Below are 21393 nucleotides of genomic sequence, written 5' to 3' on the forward strand. Positions count from 1 at the left end.
ACAAAAAAACGTAACATGCAACAATTTCAAAGATTTGACTGAGTTACAGTTTATATAAGGGAATCAATCAATTGAAATTAATTCATTAGTGCCCTAATCTATGGATTTCACCTGACTGGGAATACAGATATGAATCTGTTGGTCACAGATACCTTAAAAAAAGGTAGGGGCGTGGATCAGAAAGCCAGTCAGTATCTGGTGTGACCACCATTTGCACTCATGCAGCGCGACACATCTCCTTCGTATAAAGTTGATCAGGCTGTTGATTGTGGTCTGTGGATTATTGTCCCACTCCTCTTCAATGGCTGTGCGCAGTTGCTGGATATTGCCGGGAACTGGAACACGCTGTCATTCACGTCGATCCAGAGTATCCCAACATGGTCAATGGGTGTCATGTCTGGTGAGTATGCAGGCCAAGCAATAACTGGGACTTTTTCAGCTTAGAGGAATTGTGTACAGATTCTTGCGACATGGGGCCGTGTATATCGTGCTGAGGTGATGGCAGTGCTGGAATATCATGACAATGGGCCTCAGAATCTCATTACGGCATCTCTGTCCATTCAAATTGCCATCGATAAAATGCAATTGTGTTCGTTGTCCGTAGCTTATGCCTGCCCATACAATAACCCCACTGCCACCATTGGGCACTCTGTTCACAACGTTGACATCAGCAAACCACTCCCCACACGACGCCATACATGCTGTCTGCCATCTTCCCTGTCCAGTTGAAACCGGGATTCATCCGTGAAGAACACCCTTCTTTAGCGTGCCAGTGGCCATCGAAGGTGAGATTTTGCCCACTGAAGAAGTTGGTTACGACGCTGAACTGCAGTCAGGTCAAGATCCTGGTGAGGACAACGAGCACACAGAGGAGCTTCCCGGAGACGGTTTCTGACAGTTCATCAGCTGTCCGGATGGCTGATCTCAGACAATCCCGCAGGTGAAGAAGCCGAATGTGGAGGTCCTGGGATGGCATGGTTACACGTGGTCTGTGGTTGTGAGGCTAGTTGAGAGGCTGGTTGGACGAATTGACAAATTCCGGAAAACGACATTGGAAGAGAAATGAACATTCAATTCTCTGGCAACAGCTCTGGTGTATATTCCTGCCGTCAGCATGCCAATTGCACACTCCTTCAAAACATCTGTGGCATTGTAGAGTGGCCTTTTATTGTCCCCAGCACAAGGTGAACCTGTGTACTGATTGTGCTGTTTAATCAGCTTCTTGATATGCCACACCTGTCAGGTGGATCTTGGCAAAGTAGGAACGCTCACTAATAGGGATGTAAACAAACTGTGTGCAACATTTTTTTTTTGAGAAATAAGGGACGTTATATTTCAGCTCATTAAACATTGGATCACCACTTCACATGTTGCGTTGTTATACTTTTGTTGAGTGTATATTATAGATGGTCTGTCACACGCATGAAAGCTGCACAGTAGCTGTTCGTAACGTGTAGTTGTCCATGTCGTAGCAACTGACCTAATCCCTTATTCTTGGAGCTTTCTACCACCAGACGTTACCATCAGAAATGTTGCATGGCGATGTGTTACGAAAGACCTTATGCCACTTCAACTGAAGTGTCAGAGCTGTTTAAGTGTGTGAAGCTCAGGGCTGCAGGATATTTATATGCCGGCTTCTTGAGAAACGCTGACTGAATTCAAAGTGAGGTCAAAGTGAGGAACCATGAGATTGGTTAGCAGTCACATAGACCACAAAGAGATAGCTGCATTGAGCCAAGTGCCACTCAGACCCCTGAAAAGAAATAACAGTCGGAACTCTCTGACTCCCTCTCTGACTGTACGGTGCTGTGCATTCAAGCCCTACTGCCAGAGGGGTTTAGAAATGGATCGATTATTTGTTGTTGAGTCACTGGCCTTAGAGTCACATCAGGCTCGCTTGTATGGGAACTGACATTCTGCCATGTTCCACTTTTAGCTGTTTATCAAACCTCTCAAGATGAGACACCGTGTTCTGTATTAGTTGAGTGGCTGTATGGTTCTGCTTTTAGTACAGTACAGAGCTAACTTCTCTTTGGGTTGATGCGGCAGTGCGTGGGAGGCAAAGTTCAAACTCACACTGCCACCAGGCTGATTTTAACACCGGCAAGGAATGCAGACATGTACATGGTGGTAGATATCACGTGTAATGAATCCCTTTGATCAAGTGTATTACGGGTGAAAGAAAATCCACCAACATTGCGAATTTACTGAATTAGTGTATGCAGCACACACACACACACACACACACACACACACACACACACACACACACACACACACACACACACACACACACACACACACACACACACACACACACACACACACACACACACACACACACACACACACACACACACACACACACACACGTGTAGATGATCAAAGATGAGAGTAGATGGCCAGGGAAGGTGGAGTGATGCCTGTCCTGCAGGATGGCTCTCCATTCTGTTTCTCTGTACAGTCTCTTTGGTTAGCTAGACATGACACACGTGCGTTTTGGCCGAGACTTTCATCTCTATTTGGCCAATTTCAGCCGACCAAAGGGTTCTGCTCTCACTCTTATGTTCTCCTGATGAAAGAGAATCACTGTTCCTCCCCTTTCTAACCCACTCCATGTCTACCTGTCCCTCTCTCTCATTGTTGGCCCTGTGCATTTATACACAGATTTATTTCGTCTGAAAAAAAAAAGATAAGGCCTTGAAGTACTTACTTACAACCTACTCATTTTAGATGCACAGTGAATGTCTGGTTTAAAAGCACAGGTCACCATTGTCACTCGAGAAATTACCACTTCAGGGCCACTTCGGGATATTTCATGTATTTCAAACTATATCCACTAGAGGGGATTGTATATCATCTCCACCCATGGACAAACAAGCTTTGGCAATGACAACGACCATAGGTGCTGGCAAGAAAGCCCAAACAGAACTGGGACCATGCTAAGATGTGACAAGGTGTGTGTGTGTGTGTGTGGTCGGGGGGGGTCACCAATTTTATGATAGAATAAGACCCTACATATGTGTCATCTTGTTTCCGAAAGGATCTTGTATAAAAATGTCCCATATTTTGTTGAATACGAAGGTCATGCTGCTAATCAATGTTCCATATTAGAACACTCCGAGCTCTCTTGTACTATTCCAATCAGCAAGAAATAAACTACACTCTGCCATACCCAAATCTTTCAATAGGCCTGGCTCATTACATTCCAGTTGCAGCCAAGTTACAATGACCTGCTGAAGCAGAACAAGCAGCAGACTTGTGAGCAGAACAAATCTGATAATCAGACCATCACCAAAAGGACCAGCAATTTCCAACATAGTTCATGGAAGAAAATAACGCATAGCCCTAAAACATGGCTGTGTGTAGCCTCCATTACTTTGGTCTAACACACCTCTCCTATTAGAAAGTGTCTTTTTCTGTCACCTTTGAAGGTCATTGGTGAAAGCCGAAACGTCAAGCTTTTAATAGTTGCTTACATGTTTGTTTTTTTGAAAGTGCGTCTTTAATGGTGAGCGAACGCCGCACCTATTCCTTTTCAATGATCTTCCTGTCACACCCTCGTCTCCAATGTCACGAATAAACCATCCGCTTTGTCTGAGGCAGACATCCGTCTCTCGGATTGGCAATTTCTTTTGCCTGTCAGCCTGACTCAGTCTCAGCAGGCATCTCAGCGTCCTGGGGCTCCTGCAAGCTGGGCCCTGATCAAAGGCCAGCGATCTGACCCAGCGGCACATTAACCTCCCACTGAGTCCAACACTTACTGTTATGTGACAACTTCTTCAGTGGCAGAGGGGACCAGAGAGACACAACACCTTACTGAACACCACAGGTGCCAGTCTTAAATAAAGTGGTACATTACAAGTGGTGGGTAAGTATACTGTACGGCAGCTGAACCAGCCAAACCTACAGAACCAGTATAAAGCTTGGAGGTTGTAGATCTGGATGTGCTGCTACATATTCCCACATATTCCTTGGGGTTCTTACAACGATTAAGACTTGTCCTAAACACAGTCGATAACACCCAAAGACAGCGCTTCAGTGCAGTTACAGCAGTCGCCTGTGATTCATCTGCCATTAGAACAGAACTGAGACGGATGCCCAGAAAAATCGGGTTCATTGGTAGAAAAACACGGTAAACATGCTCGGACAACGCTTCATTTAATTCACTGTAGTCTAATCCTGAGAGAGAGATACTGTGGCTGTTCCACTAAAGTCAGTTGTTCTGTGATTATTTCTCCGTAGTGTAATCACTGTACTGACAATACAAAAACATCCCCTCAAGGTAAACCTGGACCTCTGCCAAGAATGGGTGTTCTGTGTGTGGGCACCCTTCAGCAGCTAGGCCTTTTTTCCTCTCTCCGCTCAACTATCCAAATGAGAGTTGTGCCGTCGAAACTGAAGCCCACTCAGCAGTGGAGTTGGAGAGTGTGCTCCTTCCTTCCTTCCTTCCTTCCTTCCTTCCTTCCTTCCTTCCTTCCTTCCTTCCTTCCTTCCTTCCTTCCTTCCTTCCCTTCCCCTTCCCCTTTCTTCCCTTCCCCTTCCCCTCCCCTTCCCCTTCCTTCCCTTCCTTCCCTTGCCCTTCCTTCCCCTCCCCTTCCCCTTCCTTCTGCTCCCCTTCCCCTTCCTTCCCTTTCCTTCCCTTCCTTCCCTTCCCCTCCCCTTCCTTCCCCTTCCTTCCCCTCCCCTTCCTTCCCCTTCCCTTCCCCTCCCCTTCCTTCCCTTCCCCTCCCCTTCCTTCCCCTCCCCTTCCTTCCCCTCCCCTTCCTTCCCCTTCCTTCCCTTCCCCTCCCATTCACTTCCCCTTCCCCTTCCTTCCCTTTCCCTTCCCCTCCCCTTCCTTCCTTCCTTCCCCTCCCTTCCCCTTCCTTCCCTTCTCCTCCCCTCCCCTTCCTTCCCCTCTCCTTCCCCTTCCCCTTCCTTCCCCCCTTCCCTTCCCCTCCCCTCCCCTTCCTCCCCTTCCTTCCTTCCTTCCTTCCTTCCTTCCTTCCTTCCTTCCTTCCTCCCCTTCCTTCCCTTCCCCTTCCTTCCCTTCTCCTCCCCTTCCTTCCCCTCCCCTTCCTTCCCTTCCCTTCCCCTCCCCTTCCTTCCCCTCCCCTTCCTTCCCTTCCCCTCCCCTCCCCTTCCTTCCCCTTCCCCTTCCTTCCCTTCCCCTCCCATTCACTTCCCCTTCCCCTTCCTTCCTTTCCCTTCCCCTTCCCCTTCCTTCCCCTCCACTCCCCTTCCCTTCCCCTTCCTTCCCTTCTCCTCCCTCCCCTTCCTTCCCCTCCCCTTCCCCTTCCCCTTCCTTCCCTTCCCTTTCCTTTCCTTTCCTTTCCTTTCCTTTCCTTTCCTTTCCTTTCCTTTCCTTCCCTTCCCTTCCCTTCCCTTCCCCTTTCCCTTCCCTTCCCCTTCCCCTTCCCCTCCCCTTCCTTCCCCTTCCCCTTCCTTCCCCTTCCCCTTCCTTCCCCTCCCCTTCCTTCCCCTTCCCCTCCCCTTCTCCTTCCTTCCCGGTTTCATTTCAGGCAGCATAGGATAAGGTGGTCATACAGTATAACTGACATGTTCTTATACACAGTTGGCCAGCAGGTATCTTTAGGACAGGGGCTTGAGACCAGTAGGTGTGATATAAACATTTTCGCAAATGCAGAGGGAGTCCCAGGATCCTTAGCTTAGTGATGAGCTTTGAGGGCGCTATGATGTTGAACGCTGAGCTGTAGTCAATGAATAGCATTCTCACATAGGTGTTCCTTTTATCTAGGTGGCAAAGGGCAGTGTGGAGTGCAATAGAGATTGCATCATCTGCGGATCTGTTGGGGCGGTATGCAAATTGGAGTTGGTCTAGGGTTTCTGGGATAATGGTGTTGATGTGAGCCATGACCAGCCTTTCAGAGCACTTCATGGCTACAGACTTCAGTGCTATGGGTCGGTAGTCATTTAGGCAGGTTACCTTAGTGTTCTTGGGCACAGGGACTATGGTGGTGTGCTTGAAACATGTTGGTATTACAGACTCGGACAGGGAGAGGTTGAAACTGTTGATGAAGACACTTGCCAGTTGGTCAGCGCATGCTCAGAGTACATGTCCAGGTAATCCATCTGGCCCTGTGGCCTTGTGAATGTTTACCGGTTTAAAGGTCTTACTCACATTGGCTACGAAGAGCGTGATCACACAGTTGTCTGGAACAGCTGATGCTCTCATGCATGTTTCAGTGTTACTTTCCTTGAAAAGAGAATAGAAGTCATTTAGCTCGTCTGGTAGGCTCGTGTCACTGGGCAGCTCGCGGCTGTGCTTCCCTTTGTGGTCTGTAAAAGTTTGCAAGCCCTGCGACATCCGATGAGCGTCAGAGACAGAGTAGTATGAGTCCTGTATTGACGCTTTGCCTGTTTGATGGTTTGTCGGAGGGTATAGCAGTATTTCACATAATTCCGGGTTAGAGTCCCGCTCCTTGAAAGCAGCAGCTCTACCCTTTAGCTCAGAGCGAATGTTGTCTGTAATCCATGGCTTCCGGTTGGAGTATGTATGTACAGTCACTGTGGGGACAACGTCATCGATGCACTTATTGATGAAGCCAGTGACTGATGTGGTGTACTCCTCAATGCCATCGGAAGAATGCCGGAAAACAGTCCTGTAGCTTAGCATCTGCTTCATCTGACCACTTTTTTATTGACCGAGTCACTGGTGCTTCCTGCTTTAGTTTTTGCTTGTAAGCAGGAATCAAATAACTCAACAAAAACCCACACAATTGGTTAGGGGACCGTAAAATGGTAGCCATCTCCTCCGGCGCCATTATCATAGCTAGACCTATAGAATAACTGCTGCACTAGATGCGATGTACTGCACTGAATGCTGCTAGACTACATCTACATTCAGAGCCAAATTTCAGCCAGAGATGTGCCAACAGTCAAAGGTCAATTATCAGTTGCCAGGTAACATCAATAACAACATTTAACACAATCCACATGATCAGAGAACACACTCTCTCCTTCTATCACATTTGTCTTGTTCATTTGAATGTTGATTCCCCATGGAGAAGCGCTACACTTCCCCCACACATTATTTACATTACAAATAAACCGTGTTGAACATCACATCACCTTTTTGTTCAACAGTAAAGCGTTGGAGAGGGCAGCACTCCGAAAAACAAAATGCTCTCTTAGCAGCTATGGAAAGGTGCAGAGGCAGCAAGAAGGAAATGGAAGGCCACATTGGCAGACCAGTTTGTCTCAATTAACGAACGCCCACAACCATTATCTTCTGGTGAGCCTTATATCACTCTGAAGCCCATTGGTAGTGCCTACTTTGGTGGTCCATATACATTTAGTCTTCTAGTCTTCTTTTGCCTGGATATTTCTCAGTCTCCGTTTGTCTTCCTGAGGAAGCTGAGCTGTAACTCAGCTGGTGTTACAGCTCAGACATATCTCACTGTTAACACAGGAAATGAGAGGCCAGTCAGTGAGTCCAAATTGAGTTGCTCAGTCTCTTCCTCTGCTCCTCGTTATTTGCACCCTGTCAAATTCTCACCCAGACACACTTTCACCCTCTTCACATATGCTGCTGCTACTCTGTTTATTATCTATCCTGAATACCTAGTCACTTTTAACCCTACCTACATGTACATTTAACATAATTTACCTCTACCTCGTAATTTACCTCTACCTCGTACCCCCTCATACACATTGACTGATACTGCTTGTATATAGCCTCGTTATTGTTATATTATTATATTATTATGTTACTATTTCCTTTTTCAATTTAGCCACTTTCTTACTCTGCATTGTTGGTGAAGGGCTCGTACGTAAGCATTTCACAGTAAAGTCTGCACTTGTTGTATCAGGCGCATATGACAGATGCAATTTGATTTGATTGCAAGGTGCATTGATTGCTTAGGCGCGTCATGACAACCGGACATCCTTTCATTGTCAGCTGTCATTTCCTTTTCAATTGTAGGAATCCACTCTTTTTTTCTTTTTCTTTTTCTTTCTTATGTTAGTTTGTTTCCGTGTGCGTGTCTGTTTCTGTGTGCGTGTTTCTGTGTGCATGTTTCTGTGTGCATGTTTCTGTCTGTGTATGTGCAGGTGTCTTTGTGCAGCCTATCATTATTTCCTCCCACTTCAATTCCTTGGTTAAGGTAACTATGTGTCCTCATAAGATGGGAGAGGAAACATAATTATCCAACAACTGTGGAGAGAGAAGTGGCCCCTCTCAGCTGTTGCAGAGAGCTGCAGTATTATTTTCCTTTATTAGCTGGTTGGTCTGCCATATGTGACAACGGCTTCAAATGAAATCCCAAGTTCAAGAACAACGGAGGCACTCCTGTCACGTTCTGACCTTTATTTCCTGTGTTTTGTATTTAGTTAGTATGGTCAGGGCGTGAGTTGGGTGGGCAGTCTATGTTTGTTTTTCTATGATTTGGGTATTTCTATGTTTCGGCCTAGTATGGTTCTCAATCAGAGGCAGGTGTCATTAGTTGTCTCTGATTGAGAATCATACTTAGGTAGCCTGGGTTTCACTGTGTGTTTGTGGGTGATTGTTCCTGTCTCTGTCTTTGCACCAGATAGGACTGTTTTGAGTTTTCACATTTCTTGTTTTTTTTGTAGTCAGTTGTTCATGTGTACCTTAACGTATTAAAAAGAACCATGGACAATTACCACGCCGCGTATTGGTCCTCTGATCCGTTTCGCCTCTCCTCTTCGGAAGAAGAGGAGGAAATTCATTACAACTCCGAAAAATGTTTTTTAAAGAAAGAGAGAAAACGATGTCACCTCATTTCACCTTTGGCCAGGCAGTCTAACGCGTTTTCGGCAGTCATGGCTTCACCAGAGCAACCATTACGCATCTGATGAAGGCATAACTGCGGAAAGGCAGGAGTCTACACCCGGACAAAAAAAATGTAAAAGTTGAAATGAGGTGACGTCGTTCTGTCTGTTTTGTAAAAGCGTTTTGGAGTGCTGCCGTTTCCCAATGTTCTTGATTGCATTTGAAACTGCAGTATTTTATTTGCAAACTTGACCATGTGAAGAGATATTGCAATAGAAGGGATATTGGATTCACCAGATCCAGGTAGGATTGCTGAAGAAGAGGTAGAACTAAACAAATTGTGTGGAGTGTTCATTTTCACATAGCATTGCTCTCCTTGACTTCATATGTTTAGCAAATGCAAGACAAAAACATACAAAGTTAACCGCCCGACATTATTAAACCATTATTTAAAATATCATTGATGAGGTAAAGTCTGGGAGCGGCTGGCCTGAATACTCTCACATACCAACCTATCTAGTCCACAGCAAACAAAGCTCTGGCCTGAGTTGAGTCATTCATGATGAGGTTGAGAGTTACATACCAGCTGCTCCCCAATGTTCACTAATAACTTTTGTTCCACAGAGCAGTGTTTCCCAACCCTGGACAAGCATACCTGATTCCACGTGTCAACTAATCATCAAGCCCTCAATGAGTTGAATGAGGCATTTGTCAAGAGCTACAACGAAACGGTGTACTGTTGGGGGTGCTCGAGGACCAGGGTTGGGAAACACTGCAATAGAGCAGGTATTGATTTTGAGCTGCTTGAACAGACAATGGCCTGTTTAACCTCTGTAGAGAGGAAAATACTGAAATATTATTACCGTGTTAACTGATCCTTTATGGCTGCAGACAATTCCTGGAAATCCAGATGACTTGACTGTGAGAAATAAGAAATGACACCCACAGACAGGGCAGTCTTTGTAGAATCAGACAATTCAGAGCCCTGGCAGAGTAAAATAGGCCACCGGAACCTGTCAGTGTTGTGCATCGAGTTGTGAGAGAGTCATGGTCAGAGAACAAAAACCTGGCGTGGTCAGAGATACGTGACATACGTACCTCTGTCTAGCCCACACCTTATTTGTCCGACAAAGTTCTTTTGTTGTTTAAATAGAAATGTTCCATGTTAGTAATGGTGTGCAGCATAATAAATCACAGGTCATTCGCTAAATCTACACCTGCATTGCTTGCCGTTTGGGGGTTTAAGGCTGGGCTTCTGTACAGAACTTTGAGATATCAGCTGATGTAACAAGGGCTTTGTAAATACATTCGATTTGATTTAAAATGCGGGTAATTACAAGTAACTCTCTGGAGAGGAGGGTTTACGATCAGCATCCATTAGTGTCAGGGGTCGATGGGGAGTCCAGACGGGACAGTTTGTTCCCTTCGTTAGAGGAGGGGCTGTAGCCCTGCATCTCCCTCCATCAAACCACAAACAACCTTAACCAGAGAGTGTCAACAGAGCCGTAATGACCTACCTTATAGGCGTATGACCCAGAGACAGAGGACATCAAATGAGCTGAAATTAGCTTTGTCTGTCAATACAGCCTTTCAAATGAGATTTTGTGTCAACACTGAGTGTCCCAATGTCAATGACAGGGATGACAATTTCCTTCATCTTTATAACATGCAAAGACTCAGGAAAGGAGTACAAAGGGTATTATCCATTTTTTTCTGAGAGGCCTGGTGGCTTTAATGTCATTATGCATTTCAATAGGACGTGTGGTGCACGTCGTCGTGCAGGCTTTACGAAGGGAGGCACAGCTGGTGCTGGCTCATTTCAGTCAGGATGGATCTGGTCCGGTATTGGACGCGTATCATCTACGTAGGTCTCCACAGAATGCAATAATATCATAGGTCTCATTGATTAAACAATCGCATCGGTTTTCATCCCTGAATCATCCGCAGGGCCGGTTGCACCAGTTGGGTGTAAAAAAAAACAAGTTGGTCTTAAACGTTAGGTCGGGCGTAGCTACGGGATGAGAATTTATACCTGTTGTACCAACCAAAAATAAGTTTAGTCGATTGAAGACAGGCGTAGGCAATGCACGTGCGCGAGATTGGATGCTTCATTATTATGGTTGCTAGGCAATGCCCATTACTAGGCTGTAACCTTCCTCGTGGCGGCTCTAAAAACTTTGCAAGGGACGCCCCATCACTTTCGCAAAACCCACCATCTGATGCATGTTTTCTGAGCCACAACTGGGTGGATCTATCAATAATTATTGTGGGAATGAATGTCACAGAATGATGAAAACAAAGTAGACTAATGCCATTGCAGGCATTTATCATATTGCTGCTTATTGAAACTCCCAAAGTCATCCAACCATTTTAAAAAGTTTAAAGCAATATCCGTGTGGAGTCAACTATCATTTCAGCACCGATATGATTGGGACAGCGTTATCGCTCTGCTTTGAGACAAGGGTGGGGACATCTTGATAAATCAATCAATGTCAGATTTTTTGTTTTGATATTTGTTTCCAATTAGGGCTGGGGAAACATTAGCCAAATTGAGGTGAGTGGTCATGATGATAATATTTCGTCTAGTTTGCTCGTCTAGCAGTGTCATCAGAACATTTTGCTAGCATGTTATGTCGCCTAGCATAACAGGTGGATTATTTTTATTTTGCTCCTCTCGCGTAGTAGCCTAGGCTATCTCCTGCCAGAGATTCACTGAAACCAAAATCACATTGATTGATTATCAGAAATCAAGGAACTTCTGACAATCAATTAATGCAATTTTGTTTCACTGAATCCCCGTCAGGGTATTTGATCTCTGGCTGGGCAAATTAGTGGGCGGTGGCAGCTCATCTATGAGTTTGTTAATATCTAAATCAGACACATTTGGCATGCTATAATGTAGCATAAGTCAAGCGTATTCTTTTGCTATTGAGTCACGCATAGGCCACTCGAAAAAGCCTGCGGAGGTTGTGATATATGAACACGAAACTCACATCCTTTTGAAAATCTAGATTTATATTACTGTCTGTGCATATCATGAAAGAAGACAATCGCAGGCGTTGCTCATAGAACAGCTTGTGCAACAGGTATAATGTTTTGGTACGGCATAAAGCCCATTTTACATCAGATGTAGAGTTACAACCCACTTGTGGAACAGGCTTGATGTGTTGGTGATCTGATCTAAAGCACAGGATAAGATCAACCTTATCCTGAACACCAGAAACAACATTCTGCGAGGAAATGGAATTAGAAATCTCTACCTTAATCTGTTACTCCCTTTTCTCCTCAAAAAAATATCCAAAACAATCCGCACAGTTGATTTGCATATACAGTAAGAGATCACCAAAGCTCTCCTCCAACAGACAATATTGTATGCCACAGGTTCCCTCTATTTAGTTTCAAATTGAAGGGATGAACCTGCATGGCACCATTTATTTACCAGGTTAATCCCATTTAGATGAAATGGGTTTCTTTCCATTTGTCTGGTGGCCTAAAAACTAGGACTAATTCATCCTAGTATAAAGATTGTGAGAAAACTTGGAACTTCAAATTTGCTGCCATTTGTTAATGTGTTCATTTGATAACTTTTCAATTTCCCACTGTTTTAATCTGCTGGATAGAAGAGCATGCACCTGTCTGAGTCTGTGAGCCTGCTTCAAATAACAAACTATAACAATTCAGTATTCAGACAGCGGAATGCCTGGCGGTCCAAATGACCAGGACTGTTACTATAAATCAGGGGTTGGAACTGAGATTATTTTCCAATCGTTTCGTTCTGAACAGAACCATAATTTGTATTTGTTCCACTCCACTGTTCTGACCAGCAAAATAAAGTTGTGAAAAGGTTCGGACCCCCCAAAAAGTTATGGTTTATATCATTCCTTCCTAAATCTCTGAAATATGTATATTTTTATGGACATTTGGCTCAACATTAAATTACTTCACCATGTTATGGCGCGGCCAAGCTATACAGTTGATTACATGCATTGGACAGACAAGTGTAGGGTGCGAGATGCGACTGACATTTTGCTTGTGGGAGAGGGCAAGAGAGGGTGGAGGAGGTGACTTGGCTTGGAGCACTGGGCATCTTGTTATGGCATAATTATACCTACGCAGGAGCGGCTTCTATGAAGGAACTTTTAATGTCTTTGAACTTCCGAGAGTTGGCTTAACGTTGGACCAGAGCTAGCTAGCTAACAAGCGTTTGTGTGCAGAGCAGCACTAGAATTAAAATAAAACACGTCTTATCTTTTTGTAGTTAATAAATCTACTGTAAAACGTGATAACTTGCATTAAAATAAGTTAATCCATTCTTCTCTAAAAAATCTCTCTAATTTCTGAATCCCACTTGTACCATCAGTAAGCTACAGTAGCCTATGCTTCGGAGTGGAATGGGCAGGTATATAGCTTACACACGCACTGGAAAAGATTTTCAGCTGGCAGGTAGACACTAGAATATGCTTCCGAGTAACAGAGTGAGGACTTTGCATAGGCGCTTTGTTGTGTTTTTTTTTGTGGGACTGGGAAAAAAATGCCAGGAACATAATAGAGCATTATTAACCAGTTCCCATGCTTTTAAAAATCACGGTTCTGTTCTGGAACAGTATAGATCACTTCATTCTCAGTTCTGATTCTGTTCCTCTAAAAAAATGTATTTTCTGGTTTTCAGATCTGTTCCCTGAACTGGTTCCAACCCCTGTTATAGATCTGAAACACCATCTGGACAGCATTGAAAGCTTTTCCCTTAGTTACATAGTATAACAATAGGTCATACCTAGTGACAAATCATTCACCTTAGGTTGAGCAATACAGTGAGCTCATGTGAGAGAAAATTATAGACATACAAATGTAGAAACTATCTCAACTAAGCTGTACCCCCGCACATTGACTCGTTATTGTTATGTCATTTTATTGTGTTACTTTTTATTTTTTTACTTTAGTTTATTTAGTAAATACTTTCTTAACTCTATTTCTTGAACTGCATTTTTGGATAAGGGATTGCAAGTAAGCATTTCACTATTCGGCGCAAGTGACAAATAAAAATGGATTTGATTTGATTTAGAATATCATACCCACCCAAAAATGCTAAACTCCCCTGTCATTGTAATGGTGAGAAGTTAGCATGTCTTGGGGGTTTGATATTTGTGCGTCTAACTTTCTCATTACTTATCCGTAATCATGGTAGCATCCACATTAATGTAGAAACATATTCTATTCTTATTTACAATAAAAGTGACTCCAATCAAACAACACATGATTTACCATTCATTTCTATTGGGCACAAAATGATCTGAAACACAACCAAAACAAACAGCAAAAGCGTCTAACAAATGTGTAGAGTCTCAAGCTTGATGTAATCATTGAGTGATACGAATATGGGACCAAAATACTTAACTTTTAACTACTTTAATACACAAGTGAATTTCTCCCAATACTTTTGGTCCCCTAAGATGGGGGGACTATGTACAAAAAGTGCTGTGATTTCTAAACGGTTCACCAAATATGGATGAAAATACCCTCAAATTCAAGCTGACAGTCTGCACGTTAACCTCATAGTCTTTGCATCATTTCAAATCCAAAAGTACTGGAGTACAGATTCAAAACAACAGAGATCACTGTACATTGTGTATTTATCACAAATTTCAGCTTTTCACAAAATCTACAATACTAATTTAATCAAAATCAAAAAAGGTAGTTATCATTACTATGCAATTATACAACAGCTTTGGTGAATACTCGACCCTGATAGGAGACTGAGGGGGGCACATCATTTCTTAGAATGGATGCACATAACATTCCGCATTAACTTATCGCCTTAACTGTCCCCCTGCTGCAGTTGCTGTCTGAATCTGATAACATCTGAATCACACATGAGATCACTACCGCAGGCCTTGTTGTTTGAGTCGCTATATTGACGCTCTTAGTCACAGACACCGAGGAAAGCGATGGCTGATCTGTGTTTATGTAGCCAGACTGACATGGCCTCAGCCTCACTCATTGCCAGGCCAGCCTTAACCATCCAGCATCATCAGGCATCTATGGACCAGCCAGTCAGCCAGTGGATGCAGCCAGCCCAGGGCTCTGCTCACTAAGCCCCTTTTGTAAGTGCCTCTTACTTATAATGGGAGAATAAAAAAAAGTCCTGATCCCTTGCTGCTCTCCTTCCGTTACATAAGAGCCACGAACACATCACAGCATCCGCTGGCAGTGACAGACTCTCAATAACCAACACCCAGGGACCAGAGTCGCATCACTCTACACAGCCTGCACAGAAAAAGAGTCCCTCAAATCCTTATATAAAACGAAAAAGATGGAATGTGAGTCAGTCAGGGGCACAGACAATTGTGCCATCCTCTACAATCAAGCTACAAACAGTTGGGATTGTGGAGGAAAAACTACACTACCGGTCTCATTGCAAACCAAATATTTTGTATGAAGTGGTCTACTGGATGTTATACAGTGAAAGATTATGCGCTTATGCTGTATATCAGTCAAAATCCTGTACTGTAGCCAAATCCTATTTTTTGCTGATAGCTACTTTATTGAGGGAAAATGTACTTACGATGACTGAGATATGTGGTTGTCCCACCTAGCTATTTTAAGATGAAAGCACCAACTATAAATTGCTCTGGAAAAGAGTGTATGCTAAATGCCTAACATGTAAAAATGTAACAGAGTGTGGTAGTAATGTCTGTGTGAATGTTTAAGAAAACATGTCCAAGGGTCATATGTAAGGGGTCATGGTCAAAGGTCATTCTGTGAATCACTGCCTCATGACCAAAGACAAGTTGCTTGCTCTGTCATGTCATTCACTTGCACAGCACACTGAGTTGCAACATACAGGGTCAGGAAACAGTCAATAGCCTGTTGGCAGCCAGCCAAATGTACAATACTACAAACCAGCTGAAATAGCCCAGATTCTAATAAACAGGATAGCGTATTTAATCCAAAAGCTCAGCGATTAATGGGGTGAGGTTTATGTTATGATGAGGAGGACACAGAAGTATGTTTCTTGATATCCCCATTCATGACATGAATGAGCATGTATTTACTATACTCCATAGGACATCAGCAGGTGCTTTTAGTAAGAATGATACCCATCAGGGTAAATGACAGATGTGATATTGCTTCTGCTATAAGATGCTATAGTGGATAATGTAGCCTAATGATAACTTTAATGTAGGCCTATCTAGTTGATGAAGAACCATATTGAAATGGAGTGCCAGCTCACATGAACACATGTTGTCTTGCCTACAAATAGGCTACAGTAGCTGCCACACTAAGGGGTGCATTATCAGGTGAGATGGTGACGGCTGCAGGGGATGTTTACTTTCACAAGTTGCAATTGAGAAAACTTCAGACATTTGGGTAGCCAGTTGAAGTAGTTATATGAAATATCGTGCGGGTTTGGGATAGGAAGTGGGGATAAATGAAAAATGGACTACCTGTATGATACCTGTTTCCTAATCGTGTGGAAGCAGGTATCCGCTGTCAATGCCCCCGCACCTTCCAACCGCGTTGACACTTTTCCTGGACAATCTCCCGTCTTGAAGACTGGACAAGGTGATACCATTTCGGGCAGGAAAACGTCCTCCTCCTCAGCCAGTTCTTCTAAGGTTTGTGGCACCAGTATCGCCGTGGGTGAATCCGTAGAGCTATGGACGATACGGGTTATACGGTCCCCGGTATCCGGTGCCTCAGCCATCGACTCCGTGCTGTGTAGTAACTCTGGAGCGCCGCAACCTAAAAAAAAAAAGTAGCTTGTTTCCAACACTGGAAGTCCAAAGCAAGACTATGACTCGTCTTGTAATGTGACAAATATGCTTACAGATACTGACTTTGTGAGGCAGAATATGGTTGTAGTCGCCAGTATTCACGCGAAGAAGGAAATCCTGTAGGTTTACAGGGTCGTCGCTAGTTACCACAGCTACAAAATTATAAACCCCGCCTATTTTTGCAGAATAACTGCAGTGTATTGCAGCTGAACTGCCGTTATACAGCACTGTAACTGCAGTTACACTGCAAAATTACTGCAGTAAAAAAACGGTGTTCGTTTTTGCAGCATACTACAGTTATAGTGCACTCTGACTGCAATCTTTGTTTCATAATGGACATGACCAAATTCACATAGAACTGTGTGTAGGTAGATCTGCCATTCTCATTGAAAGCAAGTCTAAGAATCTTTAGATCTGTTCTATGTGCTCTATTTCTATGCTTCCAGCTTTTACTTTCAGTTTTGTACACCAGCTTCAAACAGCTGAAAATACAATATTTTTGGCTATTGAAAATATATTTCACTGCAGTTTAGATGGTACAAGATTCTCTACATTTGCTATGCTTGTTTGTCACATAAACTGTAATTGGTCAAACATTTTTGCATCCAGGAAATCCTGGATTCTTTACATCCACAGTGCGATTTCAACAGATTTGTACTTTTTGGATGTCAAACGAATTAATAATTGTGTTTCGTTAAATTGAAGTAACAACATTCCAACCTTGCTTAGCATTATGTAGTACAACTGTGGCATGATTTAAATATTTTGTATCAGTTTGCATCAGTTTCAATGGGGGACTTAGAAGGCAAACCTCCGATTCCACTATTGTTGCTCATGCTTATGTTGTTCACAACACACTGGTCTCTCCCCTAACTTCTGCATTCACGGGCATCTCTGTAAACTCTTTCTGAGAAAATAAAAACACTTCCAATCAAATAAAAGATTGGAGGTTCAACTGGAATTGTTCCAACCTCCTTTCTATTTTCCAGTGAACCAAACATGCAATTAGGCCTATAGGCTACTCTTCTTCAATTGGGTATGTTACCACATTGATCCATTGCATTGTTCACAGTTGGCCGTTGGCTTTTTTATTAGGAAGACTACGTCACTGTGGTGGCCTAACTCAAACAATACTTTGAAAAGGCCTGAGTGATGATTAACCTGTGTAACCTTATGTTAGTCAACCACGGCATGCTACACACAATATAACCTACTTTAAGCCATTTATCAAATCGTCCTTACAAAGGGCTGTACAACTGGTTGAGCTGGTTAATGCAATTCCTTAGGAAACAGGAAGCTGCCCAACACAAATGATCCCAAAGGAAAACTACACCAAAACAGTGCCATGAGATCATTTGCATTTGATTGGGTTATTTTGAGCATTTTGTTATAGGTATATGTATGGGCCTAATTAGTTGTTGGACCCACTACAATTTAGAACTATTTGAATGATGAGTACAACGACGATGGGTATGAAAACGGTTACACTGGAACTGGGGCAATCGATGTCTGACCTCTCCTGGGCTCTGGTTATACAGTGTGTGACCTGGTGTTACCCAGTGAGTCAGACCATCGCAGCTACAAGATGAAATATGCCTGAATGATTGTTGGAAATGCCGACCATTTGTCCTAAACAGGGAGTTAAAATATGACTTACAAGTAGGCAAGAACATGTTTTAGTTTGTCAAAAGGGGACAGTTGAATGTGGACAGGAACAGATAACTTTGGTCTAATACCCACAATCCATGCGGCACGGAGCACAGCAATATGGATCCGGGTATTTTTTCAGTACGGTCAGTTTATGGGGCGTTAGGATGCGACCGATCACTCCAGCTAAGGATCTTATGTAGGATAGGGGGATGTTAAAAGGGAATTACTCTAAATTTACTGTGTGATCGTCTGGGGGCTGACCCAGACACTGGCTAATGGCTTGCATCTGAGAGCACCACCCGTGTCCTATTATCACAGTGAACTAAAGCAGATATCATGTTAGGTATGTATGTATGTGGAAAACACTACATCAATGTACGTCCTTTAATCTCTTAATTTCCCACGGTGGGTTCGAGTCAAAGTGTATGTTATAACGTGGATACAACATGCTTTTCTTTCTATTCTGTTGCATTGGGCTCCCGAGTGGCGCAGCGGTCTAAGGCACTGCATCTCAGTGCTGGAGGCGTCACTACAGACCCTGGTTAAATTCCAGGCTGTATCACAACCGGCCGTGATTGGGAGTCCCATAGGGCGACGCACAATTGGCCCAGCGTCATCCGGGTTAGGGTTTGGCCGGGGGTAGGCCGTCATTGTAAATAAGAATATTTGTTCTTAACTGACTTGCCTAGTTAAATCAAGGTTAAATAAAAAATCTATAAATAATATGCATGTATATAAAGTATCATGTACCTGCCATAGACAATGTAACGCTCCAAACATATAGTCGTGTAATCAGGCATGTATATGCATACAGTTAATTTACATTGCAGTTCGGATGAAACAGTTGCTCCACCGCCCAAAGTCAATAGGAGGGAGCCACACCTCTGTATAGAGCCCTGACTGAAATAACAGACTAGATACAAATAAATAGAAAAATGAATTATACTTTATATGCATTTGGGGCATGTAAATGACTAGGGACAGTCGATTTAGTGACAGTTTGAATCGACTTCCTTGGAAATGTGGGAAATGTAATGGAGCGGATCAAAAGCTGTTTTAATGTATTTAGACAAGACATTAGGTTTTAGCTATATGAGAAAGGTGTTTATCGAGAGACTCTTCAGCATGCGAAGATAGTGGAATAATCTCTACTACTTACCTCGGTTTGTGATATATTGGGAGCTGGAGTGAAGCTGAACATTTATTTATTCAGTGTGTCACTGCTAGTCCAGTCCAAAGAATGCACTCCACAATTCCCATCATTCATACTAGACGTTTCATGCAGTGCATATTCAATCTAGAGAGTCTGTTTTTTTTTTTGTGTTTTTTTTACAAAGAATCATTGTATTGTACTGTGGTGAGAAGTGTGCTCAGGTGGTTTGTGCTGGATGAAGAAGAGGTAACTAGGTTAGACTGTGAATTGACACTTCCATGGAAATGAGAGGACTAGGAACGCTCATCACCGACAACCGCTCCCTAGGGTCACAATGAGTGAGAAACAGACAGCACGGGATTTCCAGTCTTTATAATTGTCTGCTCTTTGCCATGGCAGCCCAGTCCCGAGTCCTGAATCAAATACCCCACATCACGGGACAAAGCTGTTGCATACTTTCATGGTAACAGAGAATACATGAAATATTCTTCCCCATTAAACAGAGCCAATGCGCAGAGAAAACGGATCAATCTAAGTGCATCACTGTCATATATCAGGCATAGGAGGCTTTTGTACATGTGCAAAACAAACAGCTATATTAAGATTCACACGGGAGAGCAACACCTCAACATGAGGATGCAAAAACCCTTCTCTGGCCTTTTATACAGAGATTAAGGCAAGGACTGTACGAGGATTACATAAAGCTGCCTGGTAAATGCTATTGGGACAAAGCCCTTTCCCCCTTTTCTAATCCAAAGAGTGAGTTATTACACTGACATGTAGTTGATATATAGGCGGTAAACAAGGGGGAAAGAGGACATTCTGTTTCCTACTCGGTGGAAGCGATGTGTTTATGAAATCAAAGATATAGCAACAAAAAAAATGTGTGTGCTATCTACGGCAAATGGGCAGTTTTGAACCGTCCTATGCACAATACTGTACCGTGGTCCCGAAATTACACCCGCACTTTATTTGAAGGGGGTATATAAACATTTAGGTTTCTATCACATGTACGTGATATTCTGCCACTGGATTGACAGTGAATACTTGTGATTGAACTGGCTCGCCACCTCTGGATGTAGTGGCTTGTTCCAAGCTCTCATATGTTTTAGGGCTGTGATTATGTTTCCAGGGAGGAAGTGACCTGGTTTTCTATTCATATTTCTACATTGATACCAAACAAACACCTATGCTAGGTTCTGATATGATACAGTGGAGACAGCCACTTGGGTAAGGGCTTGTGTGCTAGTATTTTATGGTTCAGTTAAGGAAAGCAAAGAGTGGTCTACTTTTTGAGCGATGACGGGGTTAGAATCAGGTTAGCCCAAATGGATGGACTAACAAAGTCTGACCTCTCGTGGCGATACTGAGAATAGAGCTTGCCTGCACTTCCCAATGATATAACAACCACTAGGCACCAAAACTAGATTGCAATGAATGCAAATGATTGCACCGAATGCGTTTCTCAATGATATCAGGGCACAGAGACACAGTAACGAAGGAGACGGTGTTATGCTGATGCAATTTTTTATATTTTGCTTGATACTAACTCTACTTGCTATTAAAAGAGACTGATACAGAAAGGCAATACAGAAAGGCTCCTGTGGCTTACCCAGAAACACATGCAATTTACTTGTACAGCCACAGTGTGAAAGGTCAGCAACTGGCCAGTTCCTTCCCAAAGGCGCCAGGTGAATACCAAAATACATTTCAAATACAAAAATACATCCCCTTATTTACAGCAAAAGCATTCACTTTGTCTTATGTACAAAAGGGCACACATTACGAACGGCAACAAACTCATGGAATGTTTGGTAAGATTTGCATCATTTCACTTTGATTTATAATAGCCTTGTAAAACCCCTCACACAGGTTCTGAAGCAGGTTTCTACCACACATTTGGGGGACTAATTACAAAAGATTGACCCTGGTTCAACCAGATAACTCAGTCGGATTTGATTTACTGTGTCATGCACGATCCCAATGGTTTAGTGTGGACACAGTCATCAGAGAGCCTGTTCAAGATCAGCACATTGGACAGATTATAGAATATAGAGTAGCAGTCATTTATACCAGGC

General features: G+C 43.3%; 1 protein-coding gene across 4 annotated transcripts in view; it reads right to left on the reverse strand.

The window, feature by feature from the left end:
- The window catches only part of LOC118393683 (diacylglycerol kinase zeta-like), a 121628-nt gene extending 104956 nt beyond the window's left edge, over positions 1-16672 (reverse strand). Inside the window, exons 1-2 of one of the 4 annotated variants that reach the window (XM_035786653.2) lie at positions 16576-16672; positions 16183-16480 (exon numbers count right to left, since the gene is read on the reverse strand). In XM_035786653.2, the coding sequence (XP_035642546.1) occupies positions 16183-16442 (260 nt within the window). In that variant the 5' untranslated portion in view covers positions 16443-16480; positions 16576-16672. Of the gene's footprint in view, positions 1-16182 lie in introns of all 4 variants that reach the window. The other 3 variants (XM_035786654.2, XM_052462000.1, XM_052462001.1) reach the window with 3 other exon arrangements.
- Positions 16673-21393: the final 4721 nt, after the last annotated feature.

This window comes from Oncorhynchus keta, chromosome 14, assembly GCF_023373465.1.
Source record: "Oncorhynchus keta strain PuntledgeMale-10-30-2019 chromosome 14, Oket_V2, whole genome shotgun sequence".
Taxonomy (NCBI): Eukaryota; Metazoa; Chordata; class Actinopteri; order Salmoniformes; family Salmonidae; genus Oncorhynchus; species Oncorhynchus keta.